The 20591-nt window shown below is 37.2% G+C and overlaps 1 protein-coding gene and 1 pseudogene across 2 annotated transcripts; both read left to right on the plus strand.

Annotated features, from left to right (window-relative positions):
- Window positions 1-9781: 9781 nt before the first annotated feature.
- On the plus strand, window positions 9782-16053 carry LOC131325673 (uncharacterized). Of its 2 annotated transcripts, none has more exons than XM_058358060.1 (11): window positions 9782-10028; window positions 10359-10432; window positions 11054-11140; window positions 11621-11737; window positions 12205-12591; window positions 13141-13550; window positions 13885-13984; window positions 14087-14146; window positions 14233-14319; window positions 14562-14690; window positions 15108-16053. In XM_058358060.1, the coding sequence occupies exons 1-11, from the start codon at window positions 9998-10000 to the stop codon at window positions 15399-15401; spliced, it is 1776 nt and encodes a 591-aa protein (XP_058214043.1). In that variant the 5' UTR covers window positions 9782-9997; the 3' UTR covers window positions 15402-16053. The 2 variants fall into 2 exon arrangements, with proteins under 2 accessions (XP_058214043.1, XP_058214045.1); XM_058358062.1 differs by lacking the exon at window positions 9782-10028 and adding an exon at window positions 10160-10188 and having other exon boundaries at window positions 10357-10432.
- A 1241-nt stretch (window positions 16054-17294) lies between these two features.
- LOC131327539 (peamaclein-like) lies at window positions 17295-18974 on the plus strand (annotated as a pseudogene).
- The last annotated feature ends 1617 nt before the right edge of the window (window positions 18975-20591 follow it).

Here is a 20591-nt window from a genome sequence, read left to right on the forward strand (position 1 = left end):
CCGGAGTTGGATTCATCAGTCACACTCATGAAGATGGGTGGGGTGACCAAGAATTGCAACCAGCTGGATCTCGTTTCTGCTGTAAACTGAAGGACCATCACTGTGTCCGCTGCAGACGATGTCACCGTCACCACCGCCGCCGCTGAACCACTAAAAAATCAGTCAACAAAGCTAATTGAATTCATGAGCCAAAACCCAGATCTAGCTTGATCTGGCTCCTGAGTCCAAAATTGACAGGGAGTGAGAGATCTTTCTTCCCTAAGGAGATAGTCAACCATTTCACAATCATGGAGGTAGGAGAGGAAAGAGAGTCCAGAACTAAGGGGGACCAAGGGGAGGAAGAAGGATGGAAGAGAAAAATGGGCTTACGACCTAGAGACTACGAACTCCTTTTGGGCGCCTGGCTTCTCCTTTTTATGGGTCGCAGGGATGAGGGCAATTAAATATTCCAAATGTGGAATAAAAAAACTGCTCTTGCAGACAAAGTGATCAGTAGAATACACAGCAGTACCACATCAATGGTAGAATTATTCTTGGGAATTGATTTCTACACTTTTTTATTTTTATTTTTATAATCACTCCTTTTTTTTATTTTAGTGTTGAAAGTGTATGTATTTTTTTGCTAAAAAACAAAAAGAAATGTGAATATCAAAAAAGGGAGTGTAGAAATCAATTCCCTTATTCTTTAGCAAAAATAAATGGTTGAGCTCTTGAGCACCCTTAAAGAAAATTTGGAAAAGAAACTCTTTTTACGAATTTTTTTGGTTTGTTCAATTTTTAGGTGTACGATCCACACCTTACGAAATTTGTGGCCTAATTTACGAATTTTTGTGGTTGTTACTTTCATGAATTTTTGTGATGATTGTTATGGATTTTTGTGGTTTTCTTTATATATTCTGTGGTAAAAAAGACGGCGTAAGCTAAAAAGACAGCTCAAAGATATAAATTTTTGTGGCGTTGCTTACGAATTTTTGTGCTATTATTTACAAATTTTTGTGGTTCAATATACAAATTTTATGGTGTTCAAATTGTTGTGATGATCTACGAATTTGTGTGGCTCAAAATACAAAGCGCATATGCTACACCTAAATATATGGGTGTTTATTTAGCCTTTTTGGGTGTGGCTACAGTTACTGTCCCAAAATTTTGGTGTTTGCCTTTTTCCTCGTTTTTGCTTTTTTCCGCTTTTTTCCTATATCATTGTTGATTGTTTACCCTTTTGAGTATTAAAGGAATATAATGGCCCTGGGGCCCACCAAAAAAATTTCGTATCCAAAATTGGGAGGTTTTATGACTAGTTGGATTTGTATACCAGATTAGCTTACTACTATATGGGATATTCTTCTATTTCTCCATATTGTGCTTTTGTTCTTGAGAGATCTTCTTTCCTGTATCGTTCCAATTTTATCGGATGTTACGCTTTTTGAGAGATCTTTTGCTCGGAAATTCCTTTGGTACTTTGGGAATTGCCCCAACGACAGTCGAATTACAATGCCACAAGCCACAAAGTATCCAAGACTCATTCAAATGTAATTTAGTGGCTATTTGTTGTTGTTGAATATATGGTAAATCGAAAAGCAAAAAGTTAAATATAATAAATTTAGAGTTGTCAAAAAATACTAAAAAAGTTTCGAACTTTTGAGTTATTTTTGGCCCAAGCCTAAAGAAAAATTTGTGCCCGACATCTGGAAAAATGCCAGCAGGTGCAGCGGTTAGGCCACAACGAACACCAGCGTAGTCGATGAATCTTGAGCAAATGTTTAGTCCATAAGAATGAAGCTGGAACTTAATGGAAATGGCTTTATGATCTTGCATCAAGATAGAAAAAGAAACAAAATTTTGCTGGTATGGAGTCCCATGATGTTCACGCCTGACGATCCAGGTGTGACTGTGAGCGTTATTCGAAGCATGCACCAAACATCGGTAGAACATGGTATGGTTAGATAGATCGGACCATGGCCTTCTGGTTACTCATGCTTCGATGTGGGAGGGATTGGGCTGGATAGACGGGACCATAGCCTTCCGGTTACTCATGCTGCGATGTGGGAAGGATTAGGGTTGTTCTCCAGATTCGAGGTCCCGGTAGTGAGGCTGGGCACTACAGGGGTGTAGTGCCGCATCCCAACCGTTCAAATGTTTTCAATGGTTTTGTTAAAAAACTCTTCCCCGAAAGAGACTACTCTTTCTTGGAAGAGTTTTTTTTTTAAATCAGAACTATTGATTTCCGAGATGGACGTCTGAGATGCGGCACTACGCCCCTGTAACGCCTAGCCTCACTATAGGGGCCCCGAACCCTTGTTCTCCAGCCCGCTTACACTTGCAACATTCGGCTTCTATGAATCCTGGACATGTTTTTCCCCCGGTTTGTTACTTAGTTGTTACATTGGGGATTTTCTAGAACTTCAACAGCTATATAAGCAACTTTTTTTTTTCCCCGACGGTCAGGGGTGTTCGAGCTAGCTTATGAACCCCTCAACTAATCTCCTCCCATCAAAGACAGGTTATTCACTCCGGAATTAGAGAATTCACAATAAATTATTTTCTTGCGGCCTGACCCTACGAACCCTGGTCAATTATGTAGAAAGCAAATTCACCAACTAACCGGACTAACCTTCGGACTTAAACACCTTTTTATCTATGTAGGTTTTTGTGGGAGGGAAGGAGTGGATAACTTCTCTCTCTCTCTCTCTCTCTCTCTCTCTCTCTCTCTCTCTCTCCATGTTGAGTGAGCACTCCGTTTGTAGTCTTCACCCATTGTTTATCGTTGGCTTTGACCAAAGTTCGCTCCCTTGTCTTCTTGGATCTGGCCATTTCTTTTCTAGGCCTTCTTCAAAACTCTCTCTCTCTCTCTCTCTCTCTCTCTCTCTCTCTTCTAGGCCTTCTTCAAAACTCTCTCTCTCTCTCTCTCTCTCTCTCTCTCTCTCTGAGCACGTGTGTTTGTGTAAGACCAAGCTATCGATCTGCTCGTAAGCAGTGAGAAATTGCTGCACCAATGTTCGGTATTCTATGCAAATTGAAAGATTCGGTCAGTTGATAGTAAAAGTGCTCTTAACTTTACTTTGCCAATATATATGGTTTTAAGAAGCTTAAAATTGATAAAAAGATAAAGATTGTCATGCAAATTTGTTTTAGGGAATTGGCAACAAATTTATACAGTAATAACGAAGGAAATTACAATGATAATGCATTCACCGTGTGCAAACTATAATAACAAGATCAACAAGTACTACGTATCGTAGGCAAATACAAAAAAACAAGAACGCCGCGCAGAAATCATATAGACGCACGAGGGATCAATGACAAAGCGAGATCTTGTCGAAGACGCACACGCAAGTTGAAAATGATAAGCTACAAAGAGTGGTTTTACTGTATTTATTTCTATTGAATATGATTCGTTTAACTGGATACCGGTGTCCAAGAAACTTAATTCTTTTTTGCAAGTTAAGCTAGCACATCGAGGGGCAACTTATAAAATAAATTGTTTGTTCGCCAAATAGACCTATGGTGGTTCTCGTTTTTACATAACATGATTAGAGATCATATGAGTACCATCACATGAGAGGATCATCATTCAACCGCCTCAGGAAGCCTTTGGTCTGGAATTTGACTCCCCAACGTGTACTATTAGTAATTCCTGAGTTGGGCCATCACTATAGTAATCAGGCCATTCCTAATACACGACACGATTGATATCCAGATACGTCGTCAGTCTATCGAACCGGATACCGAAGTCTTAAAAAAAGTGCATTTGAAATGGTATATATAAAAAGGTAGCTATGCTAGCTGCTGCTTCGATGCTATACAAATATGCAGAATCTCCTTAAAGTCAAAGTACACACAGTCACATGACAAATCCATTTTGATACCTACCCATGCCATGCATTCTCACGTTCCCATGAAGAAAAGAAACCCCCATCTTTTTAATGTTTATTAAATTCTCGTAATTAGCCGCAACTTAAAACACGAATTTTGAGTAATTTGTTTGACCTTCCAATGTGATTTTTATAGTTTAAAAAAAAAAAATGAGCTCTTGTTATTGGATAGTATATAATATCGTATCGGATACACCGAGCATCTTTTGCACTGATGGCATTGAAGTTGAGATTTTGTAAAAATACTAATAGTCAAAGGCAACTCGAGGTAATTAATTATGGGTCTTAAGCATGTCTGTCAGTCTCCTTAGAAAATCCACACTTGACTTGCTCGAAAAACAAAGGTTATTTTAGTCCATTTTAGGTACGTTGGGAACCAAAAACTAAAATGTAATTAATGCGATATTATTTGATTGTTCTAATAATCTTGGCGGAACTACGTAAAAATCTCGGGAAGTTTTGAAGGAGGGTTTTGGAATAATAAGTGAAGGGAAATAGATAGAGAGACGATTGTAAAAAATAGGGAAAAAACGTATTGAGAACCATGTCATGAGAGAAAGTTCGATTTCGGGAGTCAAAGCCGAAACCAAAACTAGACAGATTCTCCGTGTCCTGCGTTCTTATTTTCTGTTATTGACTATCTTTGTGCGTTGTGTGTGTTGCTTTGGACAAATCCCAACATATCTCTTTAGAGAAATTCTAGAACTCTTCTTTGTCTATTTTTTTGACCAGTAATGCTACACACACAGATTTTATACACAGATTTGTTGTGAGGCCCACTACGGGTCCCACACAAATAATCTGAGCCGTTCATTAAATGTAAAACATTTTTTCAAGGGCCTCCATGAAAAATCAGCTCAATCCGATACCTATAATTGCTTGATTTAATCATCTAACTTTTCATTATCCTGAAATTCGAATGAAAAGTTAAATGATTGAATCGAGCATTTGTAAGTATCGGATTGAGCTGATTTTTTGCGGAGGCCCTTGAAAAAATGTTTTATATTTAATGAACGGCTCGGATTATTTGTGTGAAACCCGTAGTGGGCCCCACAACAAATCTGTGTGTGTAGCATTACTGTTTTTTGACAATATCGACTGACATATGTATTGGAGGGGTGTTGATTGGCAATACACCGACGTGCTTAACTTTCTTGCAGGCCAGTCGATCTAAAGAGATCAGAACAGTATCATCACATATATTAAGAGACAATTTTTTTTCTTTCCTTTTTTAATCCAATTTGAAACTATGTTGTTCACACATGCCCTAACGATCATTTAGGATTTTGAAGCATCTTTGAATTTATCTATACTGTAATAATACATATATTAAGGTTCTTTAATTACTTGCTCTATTTGTTTGATCATAGTAAACAATTTAAGTTCAGTTGATCACATTTGTACATTTTGAAATGGTTAGTTGGTGATGTGCACCTCCGAGAAGTCGGATCGTGCATTCGACGGTTCGGATGTCATTGATTGCCAAGATGAGATTCGAGCCGTCGGATGCACGATCCGCCGGCTCGAAGGTTCGTAGCACAGTGCTATACGCCTCATTGCACAGCACCATCCCCAAATTCGGTTAATATTTGCCAAAACGCAAGATTAATTATCCCTTCCTTGAATGAGAGTTCTTTATACTTAATTATTCTGTCAACGGAGTTATTAGTTGGACTAGCGTAACTATGGGATTCTGCCCAGTGTGATGAAATTCAAATAATTTTTTTTGAACTCGGGAACCGTGTTGTTAACATGGGTGTTGTTCCCATTCGGGCCGTCTAATTTCGGCAATGGATGGCTCAAATTTCATCTTGGCCAAATAGAACTTAGTCGTCCATCCTTGTATTGTCGAGATGAAATCTGAGTTGTCCATTGCCGAAATTGGACAGCTGAGGTGGGTGGATGGGGACAACACCCATATTCAGGCTCCCCAGGTCCAATTTTTTTTACCATTTGTGAAAAAAAAAAAAAATTGGCATTCACGCTCCGTTTTTTTGTTATCCGCACTTTTTTTTTATGCTAAAAAGACAAAAAATAGAGTGCGGATAACTAAAAGATTACTATAAGAGTATGTTTTAGCAAACATAATTGGTTCATGCACTAGAAATAGTCCACCTAAAGCAGTGTCATTTTCCCAATTCTCAGAACCCAAAAAGATTTGAATCTTTTTGTTGTGTTGGGAAGCTCGCCAGAAATAGCCTTTCATTCATTTTTTTGGGAGGAGATGGAGGAAAAGGACAAACAACCTTTTCTTGTGACTTGTGAGTTGTATAACACAACAACTCTGGACCATGTTTGGCTGTACCCAAATTGTTGTCTCTGAGATGAGAAGGTAGAGAATGGATTAGTGCCCACCAGACACCAGTGATTTCATTGCATTGAACCATTTTGTTCATCCTTTGACCCTTTACCTTTCAGCCCTTTTGAGGGGATTCCTGTGTATATTTTCTTTCTCTTTTGTAAGTGCATCCCACCATATTGTTGCGGATTCAACTGTGCTATTCACATAGATGATATGTACACAAATTGCGCACGGTTTTTTGTGTGGAGCCCATTATAGGTCCCACACAAACAATCCGAGCCGTTCATTAAATGAAAAAACATGTTTTTAAAGGCTCTCGCGAGAAATCAGCTCGATTCGATACCTATAAGTGCTCGATCCAATTATTTAACTTTTCATTCGAATTTCAGGATAATGAGAAGTTAGATGATTAGATCGAGCATCTATAGGTATTGGATTGAGCTGATTTTTCGCGGGAACCCTTGAAATCCTATTTTACATTTAATGAACGGCTCGGATTTTTTGTGTGGGACCCGTAGTTAACCCCATACAAAATCTGTACGCGATCTGTGTACATATCATCTGTGTCAACAGACTTATCGTTGCGGATTAGACTCAACACACACGATTCTACGAAGAATAACTCAAGTCAGAACAACAAGAAACGATACGGAGATTTTTTACTTGGTTTTCCAATTTTATGATACTGAAAATGCTAATAACAACCCAATGAGCTGTCAATAAGATAAGAAAATGATAAAAATATATAGGATGAGAAAAGTACATGGGATGAGGAAGATACCCATGCTTAGAGCATCCGCAATGGGTTTGTTAACTAGTATGTTAATTGTGTGTGTTAAGATTTAACAAACAAAATTGTATTTTTTGTGCCACAATGCTTGTATGTTAGAGTGTACTAGAGTGTGCTAAATGTAGTAGTGTGTTAGTATGGTTATCAAGTTTAGCAAAGAAGTTAACAAACAATAAGTGGGTCCTATCCCTATAAATTCAAACTTCAACCATAAAAACATAAATGCCCATACTACATTCTTTTTTGAAAACTTACCGTTAGCTTGATTTACCGTTGCCTTTTTCATTGTTTTTCTATATATGCGTTGAACACCAAAGGTCAGAATAAAGGCAAAATAAGCAATGAGATTTCATGCTCTAAACATAATTCTTTTAAATGGGAAGTGGAGTGGCAGGAACATTGGCCGTTGGCCTTTCCTTCATTACAGAAAAATGACATTGGTGACATATAGTCATTGACTCATTGTAAAAGTTTTTATTATAGCCATTGTTTTGATACATTATTTTAAAGACTTAACACACTCCTAACTAACCCATTGAGGTACTCATATATATACTAACACACTTTTAAGTTAACACACACTTGTAGGACCCATTTTTTATTCTAACACATACTTTAACAAACATTTTGATACACAAATATAACACACTCATTGCGGATGCTCTTATCTCTCTATCCTTCCCTCATATCCGAACCTCTCCCATTTATCATCGAATTCATGGGATGAGGAAGATAGAGAGATGATAACAATAAATAGAGGGTCTAGCTAGCAGATATTGATATTTTTTTTTTTGCAAAAACTAATGCCAATCATGGATAAGTTCTAATTTACATGTCACGTAAAGGGCGATCTGATTAATTAGATATGACATTAGTGATTTGTCCTTGGTTTTACTTACTCCTAAAAATAGGACAAACTCGCTAAAAAGAATCGAAAGTTGTAGGTAAAGTCGGAAGCGGTAGGTGTGGTCATACTGCATTGCGAGTAGAGTATAATCACTGATAAAAAAATTTAAAATAAGTAGTGAGCACAATCAAAATATTTTTGTGACTTTGATTTTCTTAAAGATAAAGTTGAATTATCACTTGATGAGACCATAGTTCCGCTCCATTGACCATATCTATTCAACACCCAATCCAATACCATGTCACGTTGATCATCAAATCAGAAAGTTTGAGCACTAGTTTAAACGATTACTCGAATCGAAAGGTTTGATTATGCGGACCAATAGTTTAGTGGTTATTCTTACAGTACTAATTAATCGATTACATCTCACCAATCACTATCAACCACCGTTACAAATCGTTATTTCTTTGCGAATTATGCCATGTTGGGTTATTCAAATAATTCAATCAATTGGTTAAATACCTACTTATACATATATATCAGTTGGTCAACTTTATATTGATTAATTCAAATGGTTGGATCAATTGGTTAACTCTTAATCCAACCAATCGGTCCACTTTAGCTAATTGTATCGATCATCACTGAAAGCTGTCAATCACCATCATTATTAATTTTCACATTTCCAAGTAATGTCATCTTGATGGATTAAAATGATTTGATCGACCGATAAACTCATAATAAAAACAGTTGATTAATTAGTAGGTTGTAGTCAATTAAAATCACTTTGTGGTCATTGCGACACTAATCGATTGACTAATCTTTATTGACCACCTCTAACAATCATCCATATTTACTCTCAATAGCATGTCGATCGAATCAACTGATTCAATTACTTCGTTAGATATCTTAATCAGAATAAATAGTGTAATTTCATTAGTTACTAAAATTAATTCAATAGCAAGTTTAATTAAATTATATACTCTCTCCGTCCTACTGTAAATGTTCCCTACGGGAATTCGTGCATTTTCAAATCCCAATAAAATGTATTTCTATATATATATATTTTTATAAAAATAGTAATATTTTTTTTGGATTTAAAAATGCACAAATTCCTGTAGAAAATATTTAAAGTGGGACGTTGGGAGGAAAAATATATTAAGAAGTTTGTGCTAAACATTATTGATTTTCAGATAAATTTACTAATAATAATCCTTTATTCACAAGTAATTAACCAGGTTTATCTTCTCACCGTAAATTTTAAGTTCTCCACTACATAATGTCTTAAGAAAAGACAAAAAGTAGGGTAAATATGGCTCAGGGGAAAAATTCAAAATACCCCATAACCTTTACTCTAAATTTTAATTAGACTCCCAACCTTTTAAAAAAATAAATTTTACTTCCAACGTTATCTTCCGTTAATCAAAATGCTCCCTTCCGTCTGAATGACTAACGAATTTCGTTAAAGATTCCGTTAAATAGCGTCCCGATCGAATTTCGATAATCCGAACCCCTATACTTGCCAATCCTATTTTACAATTTAAGTATGTATATTTTGTGGGACATGGATGCCGGCCCCCAAAACCACACGGGCATCATCATAGAATAATGCCAAAGTAAGGACTTTCTTGCATCAAAAAGTAATTGGGTTCATTCAAAAAAGTAAACCCCAGCTTATTTGCTTCTTTTAATGCAACAAAAAAAGGCCCTCAGCATTCCAAAAGCCACAAAGGTGGTATTGCTTTCAAAGACAAGTGACTGGTCAAAAACATACCCACTCTCTCTTAAGCCCCCACTGAGCAGCATGTCTTAAGTTTTAGGAAAGGAGACTTTTCCCTCTGATTTTAAATCCATTTTGGTGACTTTGGTCATTGAAACAGTAGAGAATCACTAGAAATGGTTCAGCTTTCCCCATGTGGGTGAGTAGTCTTTCTCTGTCACAGTGTGTTTTCTGTCTTATTTTCATAAGCAGAGTTTCTCTCTTTCTTCTGGTGCAGCCATTTAATGCTTTCTTGGATCTTTCTTACATTCTGCTCTTGTTTCTGTTTGGCCGCTTGTCGATTTCTGATGCAAAAATACTTGATACATTTACTGCTGTCTCAGTGAAATTCTGAATTCTACCTGTAGTGTTCCTTTGCATGAAGCCATGAAGTGTAGCTGCAATATGCATATTTGAAAGTGTTGTGTTCATGGAATACGCAACTAGAAACATTCCATCAGGTTAATTAATACTCTCTCTCTCTCTCTCTCTCTCTCTCTCTCTCTCATGTTTGATAATATGCCTCGCCATCTTTGAATAAGAACTAGTCTTTTCACCCACTTCCACCCCCGCGCACACCCCCCCCCTCTCTTCCCCTTTATTTTGATGGAGATTAAAAAGGTGATGAAGGTTGTAAATGAAATAGAATTTTTGCTTTGATTGTTTGCCTTCGTGATTTAAGAAAGGCTCCCAAGTGGAAGCAGAGTTAAACCAGATAAACGAAGTTACAAGTTTGCAACTTTCATCGTGTTTTAAATTGAAACTGGATTTGTTTATCAATGTTCACAGAGATTCTGCCATGAATAGAGTTCATGAAGATAAATTGAGTAACATTCTCAAGGCTTCATATCATTCTTCGAAGTGGGTAAGCATTATTTCCTCTTTCTTTTGTAGTCCTTGCTTAATTTGGATATGCCTCTGAATAAGGATAAGCAGTTTTTCTTCTCATTTGCATATTTTCCTGTCCAAAGTGGAAACAATATTTTGTGACTTTTGGTGAAAACTTGTTTACCATGTTAGTCATGGTTGAGCCAAGAGGCCTTAGGGCCAACGGCAACGGGAGTGCACTTAGGTGCTAGGAGTAAGGAGGTAAGGAGTTCAACTCCTCCTCTAAGGTTCTAATCTAACTATTCTAACAATACTAACTTTTGCCGAGCAAAAAAGAAATGTCAGTCATGGACATAAGAATAACTAACTTTTTTGTACAATATTTTTTGCTTTGGCCGCCCAAGCTCCTTGGACTTTCAAGTAGGTCACCTATCCGGACAAGCACGCTTAACTGTGAAGTTCCAATGAGCTTTGACGCCTTCACTGCTTTAGAAGGCCTTGTATAGGATATGGGCAGGATCTATTATATATAGCACTCAACTTTGCATTCACCAAGTGATGTTTTTTTTTTTTTTTTTGTAACTAATCTATTTTCTGATCTTTTATAAGCAAATTCCAACTTTCGAAGTTCTTGATCTTTTCGCTGTTTACATAACAGGATATGGGAGAAGTACGAGAGAGTTGTGTTAAAGCCAACAAGAGGCAATTCCTCAGCACTGAGGTTCAAAATTCTTTGGAGCAAGAGGTACAAAATGCAAGTATAAATATTTGATCTGAGTAGGTGCTTTCTGGGTCTTTTCCTAGAGTTTGTGAAGGAATAAGTGGTACCAATTATTTAGAGAGAACTCCTTTCATTATCTTGTTGATTACACAGGCCATTCCCATGGACTAGAGCCCGGGGCACACGCAATGCGCGTGCAAATGAAAATGCTATCGGTGATTTTGGAAATTGAAAATGTGAGCCAGCTTTGTAATTGCTGTCCACACCAAAATGTTGTTCTCCTTTTATGACATAGAAAAGATTGTGGAAGTTTTCCCAATAACCCTCAATAGGTGTATATATGTAGAACCATAGAAATGCATTTTGGTAATTGGCATTAACTGTCATAGTCTTTCAATCAAATACAGTATTTAGTATCCATGATTAACTAATCCTGTATGTACCTGTCAATAATTGGGTAGAGTAATTAACCGCGGATTGTTTTATGTTTTGCTCTCTTCACAGATTATGCATCTTCAGAAGCAACTAGAAGACCAATTTGTGGTGAGGTCGACGCTTGAAAAGGCATTGACTAATAGGCCTATCTCCTATGATCCTGCAAATGGAAACTCAATCACCAAGGTTGTCTCTATTTTCTTCTGTACTACTATCATCTTTTCATGGTGATGCATGTGCAATTGTTATGCGATTTTTGTACCTGGAGATGCATCCTTTCTGTAATGTTCCTTGCTGGTTATAGTCTATGAAATCAAGTCTGTAAGTTTTGTGGAGTAACTTGATGGAAAACTATCACTCTTTGAAATAAGCTGTACTATCTAGAGAGAAAAAAAAAGGGATAATCACAGTTGGTGTGAGTTAAATTTGTACAGAAAATCAAACAACAATTGCATATGTATTTCAACAACATAAGCTGAAACTTGGACATATGAGAATGGAACAGAAAACTGAAATTGGGAAGTTGAAACTGATCTTCAGCTTAATTTCTTTCTTTCTCTGATTTCACTTCCTAGCTTACTTCATTTGCACTTTCTTTGCTACCTAAGTTATATGAAAATTCACTTTATCTTTAAACTTCTGTCTCATCTCAGCCTGCTGAGGATCTGATCAAGGAGATAGCTGTTTTAGAGTTGGAAGTTGTCTATTTGGAGAAGTATCTCCTTTCCATGTATCGCAAGAATTTTGATGAAAGAGTCTCAATTTTAACTACATTCGATTCAAATTTGAATTCGAATTCGAATTCAAATTCAAAATCAGCAACGCACAAATCAATATTTCGAGAAGCTCCTGGACACCATATTGCAAGAAAGGAATCTGGTGACCTTTCGGGATCAATGATACTTGAAAACTCTAGTATTCAACGGAGCCATTCCTCACTATCTCAGCATTCAGCTTGTTCTTTTAGAGCTTATCCGCCAGTGGGAACTCTTGCCGAGGCAGTACACTCATACCATTCCTTACCTTTGTCAATGCTTGAGGTAAGTTTACTTGAAACAACTACCTAAACGGTATATTATGTTTGTATTGTATTGCCACTAGGGAGAACAGATCAAACCCTCATCAGAAAAGATTGGTTCTTCGATCAACCTTCTGCTGATTTGGTCCTTTTCCAGATCAATGCCCCATGTTGATAACTTCACAAGTTTCAAAATTTAGTACTTTCGATTAAGCTTTTGGTGGACTTTCAGTTTGGTGAAGGAAGTTTCATAAAATCCATTTCTCTAGATGTAGATGGTAGGAGTTTGAGACAATAATGAAACATTCATTAAAAGATCTGGTAGGCTTTTCTTTGTTGTTCACGCAACTCACTTTGATTCTTGATAAGTGCATGTATCGTATTAAACTTTGTCGTTCTCACATGCCATTTGATGGTTTGCAGAAAATAAGCTCTGGCTCATTACTTTTTCTTTCAATCCAAAACTGTTCCACTCGTGCTTAAAATGACCACATTGACCATAATTGTCCTATCATTTTCTCAAGATCTATTAACAAGAAAAGAAATGCTAATTCCTACGTTATCCCAACAGCGTGCCACCGGTGATACTTTGAAGGCAACTAGTCTGGAAGAACATCTCAGCACCACTTTTCCTAGTCGTAGTCCAGAAAATCCAAATTGGCTCTCTGAGGAAATGATTAAGTGCATCTCGGTTATTTATAGTGAACTTGCCGATCCCCCATTGGTCGATCATGGTTTCCCTTCCTCTCCACTCTCATTCTCATCATTCTCCAGTGACTCCTCTCCACAAATTGAAGGAGGTAAGGGGAGCCCACCATCCAGAGAAAAATCATCTTTACATTCATGGATGGAAAATAATTTCAACGTTGACGGGTACTCGAAGGAATTTAGTGGATCTTGCAGCACAATGGTTGAGGTGCAATGGATTTGCAGAGATGGTCAGAGGTTAAGACACGTGAAGCATATGCTGCAAGAGTTTAGGTGAGCCTAAATGTTATAACTTTCTGTGTTTGAGATCCTTTCTATGCAATTAAGGGAAGGAAAAAGAAAGAAAAAAGGGAATCTGAGGTGCTGTTTGATAAAATTGAAAGCTCGAAATTAGGTACTAAAAGCAGAATGCTTAATTTTTCAAGCTGAAAAAAGTGTTTGATAAGAATCTAAATGGTGAATCAAAACAAAGTTTAAGATTCAAATTTCTTTTAAGCCATTGTACTTCATGCTTTTAGGACCTGAACTTTGGGCATTACACAACATTCATTCCAAGCCATGTTGTCTGAGTAAATGAGCTCGAAGAGGAAAAAATGTCTTATTGCAGGTCACTTGTTTCTCGGTTGGAAGAAGTGGATCCTAAAAAGATGAAACACGAGGAGAAGCTAGCTTTCTGGATTAACGTGCACAATGTACTGGTGATGCATGTAATAATCCTACAACTACTACATTTATAAGGCTCTGTCATGTCTTCTGTTATATTGGTACTATGAGGATGTGAAAATTGATAAAAGACGTTTGCGTTTCAGGCATATTTGGTCTATGGAATCCCGGGTAGTAATCTCAAAAGGATATCATTACTCCTCAAGGTGAGTACTCTTTGATTTTCTTTGAACAAGAAACATTCCAGTGAAATTTTTGTTTCATAAAGTCGAAGCTTTTCTGCACTATCCAGGCTGCATATAATGTGGGAGGTCAAATCATAAGCGTAGACATGATACAAAGTTCAATCTTAGGCTGCCGGTTGCCTCGTCCACTGCAAGTATATTCTGATCCCTGCAATCTTTTCATGATTATCAAACTTTTGCTTTCAGTTCAGTACAAAAGAAAAATTACTGTACCAGAGTAACATCTGTTTAGATGCTTGATAGCAAAATTTTCCCTCTTTCAGTTTACATATGGAACGATAGCCATTTCTTGTCAGATACCGGTTTTACTTTCCAAATTTTTGAAGTCAAGAATCGCCTTTTTGACGGGGCTAATGAAGCTTACTTCTTATTGTAGTGGCTCCAATCACTGTTTTTCCCGAAGGCAAAGTTCAAGGTTAAAGATGCAAGGAAAGCATACGCGATAGACCACCCAGAACCCCGCGTATATTTTGCACTTTGTTCAGGAAGCCATTCTGATCCAGTGGTATGTTGATGCCCTTAATATATACTAGATGTCACCCTTTCCTCTCAGCCTCTAGCATTGTCTTATTCTGGTTCATTCGACATGAAAGAAGTTTGGATAACTGGACAGTTAGAACAGTCCAATTTTGTTTTGAGAAGGAAAAAACAGCAAAAATAATGTTTGATGCAACTGCTGCTTCTTGGGGGCCAAAAATAGCTCAAATAATCTGAAAAATGCTCCTAATTCAGAAGGTCCATTTTGACACTTTTTGCTTCCCCTTATATGATCAACTCTAGTTAGTGCTTAAGTTACATCAGCGCACCCACGATGAATTGAAATGAACGTTAGAAGAACACGAAAAAGCCCTACTTTAAAGATGAATGCCTCTTTTTTTGGCCCAAGTTCTTTGCATTTTATTGTGCATAATGGTTTTTCCAGGTTCGTATGTACACGCCAAAGACAGTTTTCCAAGAACTGGAAGCTGCAAAAGAAGACTACATTCAGACCACCTTCAAAGTAAACAAAGAACAGAAGATCCTTCTACCAAAGATAGTAGACTGTTTTGCAAAAGACTCGAGTTTAAGTCCAGCTGGTTTCATCGAGATGATCGAGCATTTTATGCCAAGCTCCTTTACGAAGAGTATTCTGCAGGGAAAATTCTTGAAGAGAATTGAGTGGATTCCTCATGACTTCACTTTCCGGTATCTGATCTCTAAGGAATTGGCCAAGTGATTCTCAACCGCTGATAAATTTGCCAAGGAGTTTTTCAACCATACATAAAAGAATGTTTTGGGAAGAACAACGATCAAACGGGTTCAAGCTTGTTGAGCTAGAGCACATTACAACATTTTGAGTATCATCTACGTCTGGTTGAGTTTTCAGAATCATTTTTTCTTTTTATAAAAAAAAATTACAAAAACTGTGTTTGTAAAAAAAAAAAAAAACTCATCGTTTTCATATCCTATGTATGTCTAAGTGGAATAGTCCTCAAGAAGTTGAATTTTTTTCTCCAAAATGGGATTTTTGCCACAAAAAAATCCAGAAAGCTACTTTAGAAAATCGCCAATCAAACACTCGTATATGTTCTGCAAATCTGATTTTGAAAAGTGCGACCAAATGAAGACAAGTTTTTTTAGCTGGACATATTATCCTTGAGCTCCCATAAGCTTGACCTCGTTTGACCACTTGTCTTCCTAAAATGGACTGGCTAAATGATTCAACTGCCACTGCTGCCTAACAAGTTTTCATAGCAAGAGTATTGATGAGGAAATGCTAGGGTTTTTTTATCGATTGCGAACTTGATTCTACTGTATTTCTGTAATGGACATTTTGCTATGAAGTTTGAATCAGATATCATAAATCCAGAATTTTGAGTAGTGTTTTTTCATCTGTTCCACTATGTAGTTGGTGGAGGACTTTTGAACCTGGTGGAGTTCAAACTCGAGCTCAATGGAGGAAACAGATCTATGTAGCCGACCTCAAGTGATTGGGATGGAAGGCTCGGTTTGGAGTTCAAACTCGATGCAATTTGAATGTCTTTTGCTTATATTTTTGGCAAAAAAAAGGCATCACAATTTGGTTACTCTGCATTTTGTTCAAGAGATCGATACGTGTTCCGGTGACATTAATAGACCAGCTAATTTTGATAGAAATTCCACAAGAAACTCTCATTATGATTTGGAATAGAAGCCAAACAAGTAAAAGAAGGGACAAGGCTAGGATTGATGAGAAATTTCTCAATGCCAAGCGGTACCACGTGGCCGTGCCTACGTGATGTCCGAGTAACACATCTGGGTCGTCTAAAAGTGTATTGGATGGCTTAGATTGAAATCCTCTCTCTCCTCACATCCGGATGCGCCGAGCTAGGCATTGAAAATTATTAGTTTGAAAATTATTTTATATGGTGACAATTTTTGGATTTTTACGGGTTGAAAAAGTGACGTGGCAAGTTTTAATTATTCAATGTTGATTATGCCACTATGGACATCTACATTGCTAACCTTAGCAACTCCTTAAATAGATAATCAAAAGGTGATATGACAACTTTTGATTATTCAATTTTGATTAGTCCACTGTGGATATGCTCTAATAATTGAAGGGAAAGCTTATGAGAAATCATGCGCAGAGAGAGAGGTTGAGACAGACACATTTTAAATTATTTAAATGTCTAAATAACACTCAATACAAAATACAATATTTTTGTGTTCAAGAAAAATACAACTAATATTGATATTGAAATTTTTTTTAAAAAAAAAAAAAACCCGAAACTACGCAGGGGCCTTGCCCCCATTAACCGAAGCCTAGATCTGTCTCTGGTTGTTAAGTTTGGTTATTCCACTGTGAACTGTTTTTTGACAAAGATTTCTAACTTTAGCAACCTTTCGGTTTTGATTATTCCATTGTGTCTGTGGATGCTCTTAGCCATAACAATTAAGTAACAAGCAGTTAATACTTCAGAGGCAAAAAAAATCAGAGGCATGTTTGATTGTCGAACTGTTATTCAAAATGATTTTTTTTTTAAATTTTTTTTATCCTCGTTCTTCAAAATGATTGAAAACTACGAAATTAAGGATAGCGATAGAACGACATAGGGAGTATGGGAATAGTAGATGGATCGTATACAATATGAAATTAGTTGTATTATATTTGATTCGAATGGGATAAAGAATTAGATAAAGAGTGTAGATCAATTTTGATTATTAAAATGGAAAATAACTACAAAAGTGCCGGCCTGACAGTACCACCTCTAGATGGTATTGGATAATTCCTCTTATACTAAGTTGTGTTCCATTAATTAAAATAAATATTTATTTTTCAAATAAGAAAAATCATTTTTATTGTGGTTGGTTAAAGAAAAAAGGCCACTAAACAAAATCGGACATGTATTACCTTTTTCCTTTCTCCCGGCATTAGTTCGTCCATTGATGCCATTATTAAAATGAGAAGAGGAGTGAAACGATCGGAGAGGAAAATTAAAAAGAAACAGCACCTCTCAAAGATTGAGGCTAAATTCGATAAAGTGAATCATAGAAATAAGAAAAGCCCTTATTCCTCAATGTTCTTTAAGGAAGCTCGCAAGATATTGGACTTTGGTAAAACTTTGGGTATTGAAATTAAAGGAGGGAGGAATTATAATCAGAGGAGATTTGTTGAAATGCAAGAGGAAGAATTAAAAGATAGGATACATCCTATAGATGATTTTGAGGAAGAGGATATCTCGGAGGGCGATGTTAATTTCGTAGAGGATGCATCCCTCTCTATGGCTTTTTGATCTCGAGTTTGGGCGGTTTTGAGGTGTCTTGCTTCTTTTTGGTTTTGATTGGCGGCTATTTGGTTTTGGTTTTGGCTTTCTCTATGTGTTTTTGTTGTTAGTGGGGATTTAGGCTTTGGGTGTGAGATTCGTTTGGGTCTTTGGTTGCTTTTTGTCTGGGTTTCGGTGGTTCTTTTTGGGCTTCAGTTGGCGTCTTGCCTTCTTTTAGGTCTCGGGTGGCTTTTGCCGGTGTGCCCTTAATTTGCACAACTGTTGTGCATGTAGCATCTTTGCTTAATAAAACATATTAAAGATGCCTTCATATTTTTAATGAAGGCAGTTGGCCTAGCGATCGTGTAGTTACTGCTAAATAAGAGACTGTCTTATTTACGGAGGTACTGTAAATAACTTGTTTATAGCACCAACCAATCACAGTCGTCTATTCGCGCAATCAATTGTTGAGATTCATTTTCAATTATGACCGTCACAATTAACTCTTCGCTGAAAAAATTTCATTAACATCTTGACCATTCAAAACACTTTTGGACGGTCAAGATTGAGTACTGTAAACAAGTTACAGCACCTCCGTAAAGAAGATTTTCCCTACTGCCAATATTGTTCTCGAAAGTAAGTTTTAGTTGGCTTGAGTTCCATTTCAATTCGATTTTTCGTGTCCACACATTGAAATTTAAGTTCATATTTTAGCTCTAAGACATCATTCCAATGCAAGACTACTCTAGTCTTTGTTCAGAAAAAGGAAAGAAAGATGAAGCTGGGGTTTGCAACTTTCCTACCACTTGCATGGCTCTTCTCCTCAGCTCTTCTTTCGTTGAAACCACCATAGCTGGTTCAAGCTTCTGTGGCTCCAAGTGCTCGGTGAGATGCTCGAAAGCCGATCGGAAAGATCGGTGCCTCAAGTAGTGTGGAATATGCTGTGACAAGTGCCATTGTGTTCCTTCTGGGATTATGGAAACAAAGATGAGTGTCCTTGCTATATGGACATGAAGAACTCTAAGGGCAAGCCCAAGTGCCCTTTAACTATTTTTTTTTTTTGAGTTTTGTGTCTATGCCTCCTTTGGTGGGTTGAGACATTAGGGACATGAACCCAAAATTAAATTATTTCATTGGTGATTGAAAGAATTGTAAATTGTTCGTCTCACTATGGAAACTCTTAACTAAGGTTCTTCATTTGTGTTCATAAAGTGGTATGTTAGCCCCTAAAAGTTAGACCGGTTGGCTGATGGATTTGCTCTCCATACAATTTATCAGGGTTTGATTATTGTGGTCAGACAGCAAGAAAATAGTAATTAATTTCTTGTAAATCTTCTAGTCCAGGAGTGGATGGCCTGCCTTTGACCGGACCGGCGAGAGGATTAGTCGAGTTGCGCAAAAGTCGGCCCGGACACCCTTGACCGTCGAAAAAAAAGTGGTATGTGCGGGGCCGGCCTAAGTGCCTAGCACTTGATGTGGCCCAAAAGCCGAAAGCTATGAAATGGGAAAGATACGAAATCCTTTGCAATTGCAGTACCTAGATGAAAGGCCTTCCATCATTGATTAAATTATTATCTTAGCTTTTCTCACCTGCAATTGTTTTAGGTAGAAGACAAATCCCTTTGCAATTGCAGTAACCGAATTTTCAAGGTTTCTTGATAGCCTTTTGTAAGAACTATGAAATGGAAAGATGTGGGAAAAAAAACAGGGGCATATTTTAGCTGTCCAGAGCTCTTTTCCTTGGTAAAACTATACCATTGTGGAGCCCTTTTTCAATTATGCAAAATTACTAGTATTATGCTCAGGGAAGGCCTACTCCTTTTGGCTAATAAAGGGGCAATTTTTCCACAAAAGGTGAACATATATTATCCTCATGACTTTCCAAAAAAAAAATATTATCCTCATGAGAGGCCTTCTCCTTTTGGCAATGTGGTAGCCCTTTTCAAAATGTCGCTCTTTTTTTTTTTATAATATTTTTCCTTTCTTTTGTGTGAAAGGGCTCTGGATCCTATATTCGGAAAATATCATCTCCCTGCCTTAGGCCTCTCCAAGCAACATAATGTTGTTTGGAATAGCATGTTGCAGTGTGCTCTAGGTATTACTCTATGCAATTCTTCAAGTCGTTATGCACGTAATTCCGAAATATGTAAAGAGGAGTCCAAATGAACTATCCGGAAAACGGCGTATGCTCCTCTCGTGAATCTCTATCTCAGTTGCTGCTTACGAAATTTTGTCGGTACATTGTGCAACTGAGAGAGCGATCTGGGAAAAGGGCATAAGAGTTTCAGGATCCCTTGTAACGCAAAGAGGTGGTTCTGTGCGTTCTTCCAACATCAATGTCTCAAAAAACTGCATTTACCACAGGTTAAAGGAATAATGAACTTCCAGAATGTGTTCAAACATAGTGTAGTAGCTTGTTTAAAACTTAATGAACCAGATCACATTCGAATTCAAACAGCGTAGTTTCTTTTACTGCCATACAAACTTGTTGGTGGAATTAATAATATCGACAGAAAATTTCTAATAGTTTCACTGAAACTGTTTCAGGATCAAGAAATGGCTACACGGAAAGGAAACAGAACGTTAACTTGCCTATGGGTAGTCCAAAAACGAGGGTATGTATATGAAACTTGTGATTCCTCTTGCCGTCGGCCTCACACAATTCAAAACACAGAGATAAA

Source organism: Rhododendron vialii, chromosome 5a (genome assembly GCF_030253575.1).
Source record: "Rhododendron vialii isolate Sample 1 chromosome 5a, ASM3025357v1".
Taxonomy (NCBI): Eukaryota; Viridiplantae; Streptophyta; class Magnoliopsida; order Ericales; family Ericaceae; genus Rhododendron; species Rhododendron vialii.

Excerpts from the sequence above, each read along its gene's own strand:
- LOC131325673 (XM_058358060.1), top strand. The coding sequence starts at position 9,998 with ATGGAATACGCAACTAGAAACATTCCATCAG. Across the intron at positions 12,592-13,140 it reads TACCTTTGTCAATGCTTGAG|CGTGCCACCGGTGATACTTT; the intron begins GTAAGTTTACTT and ends TTATCCCAACAG. Across the intron at positions 14,691-15,107 it reads GAAGCCATTCTGATCCAGTG|GTTCGTATGTACACGCCAAA; the intron begins GTATGTTGATGC and ends TGGTTTTTCCAG.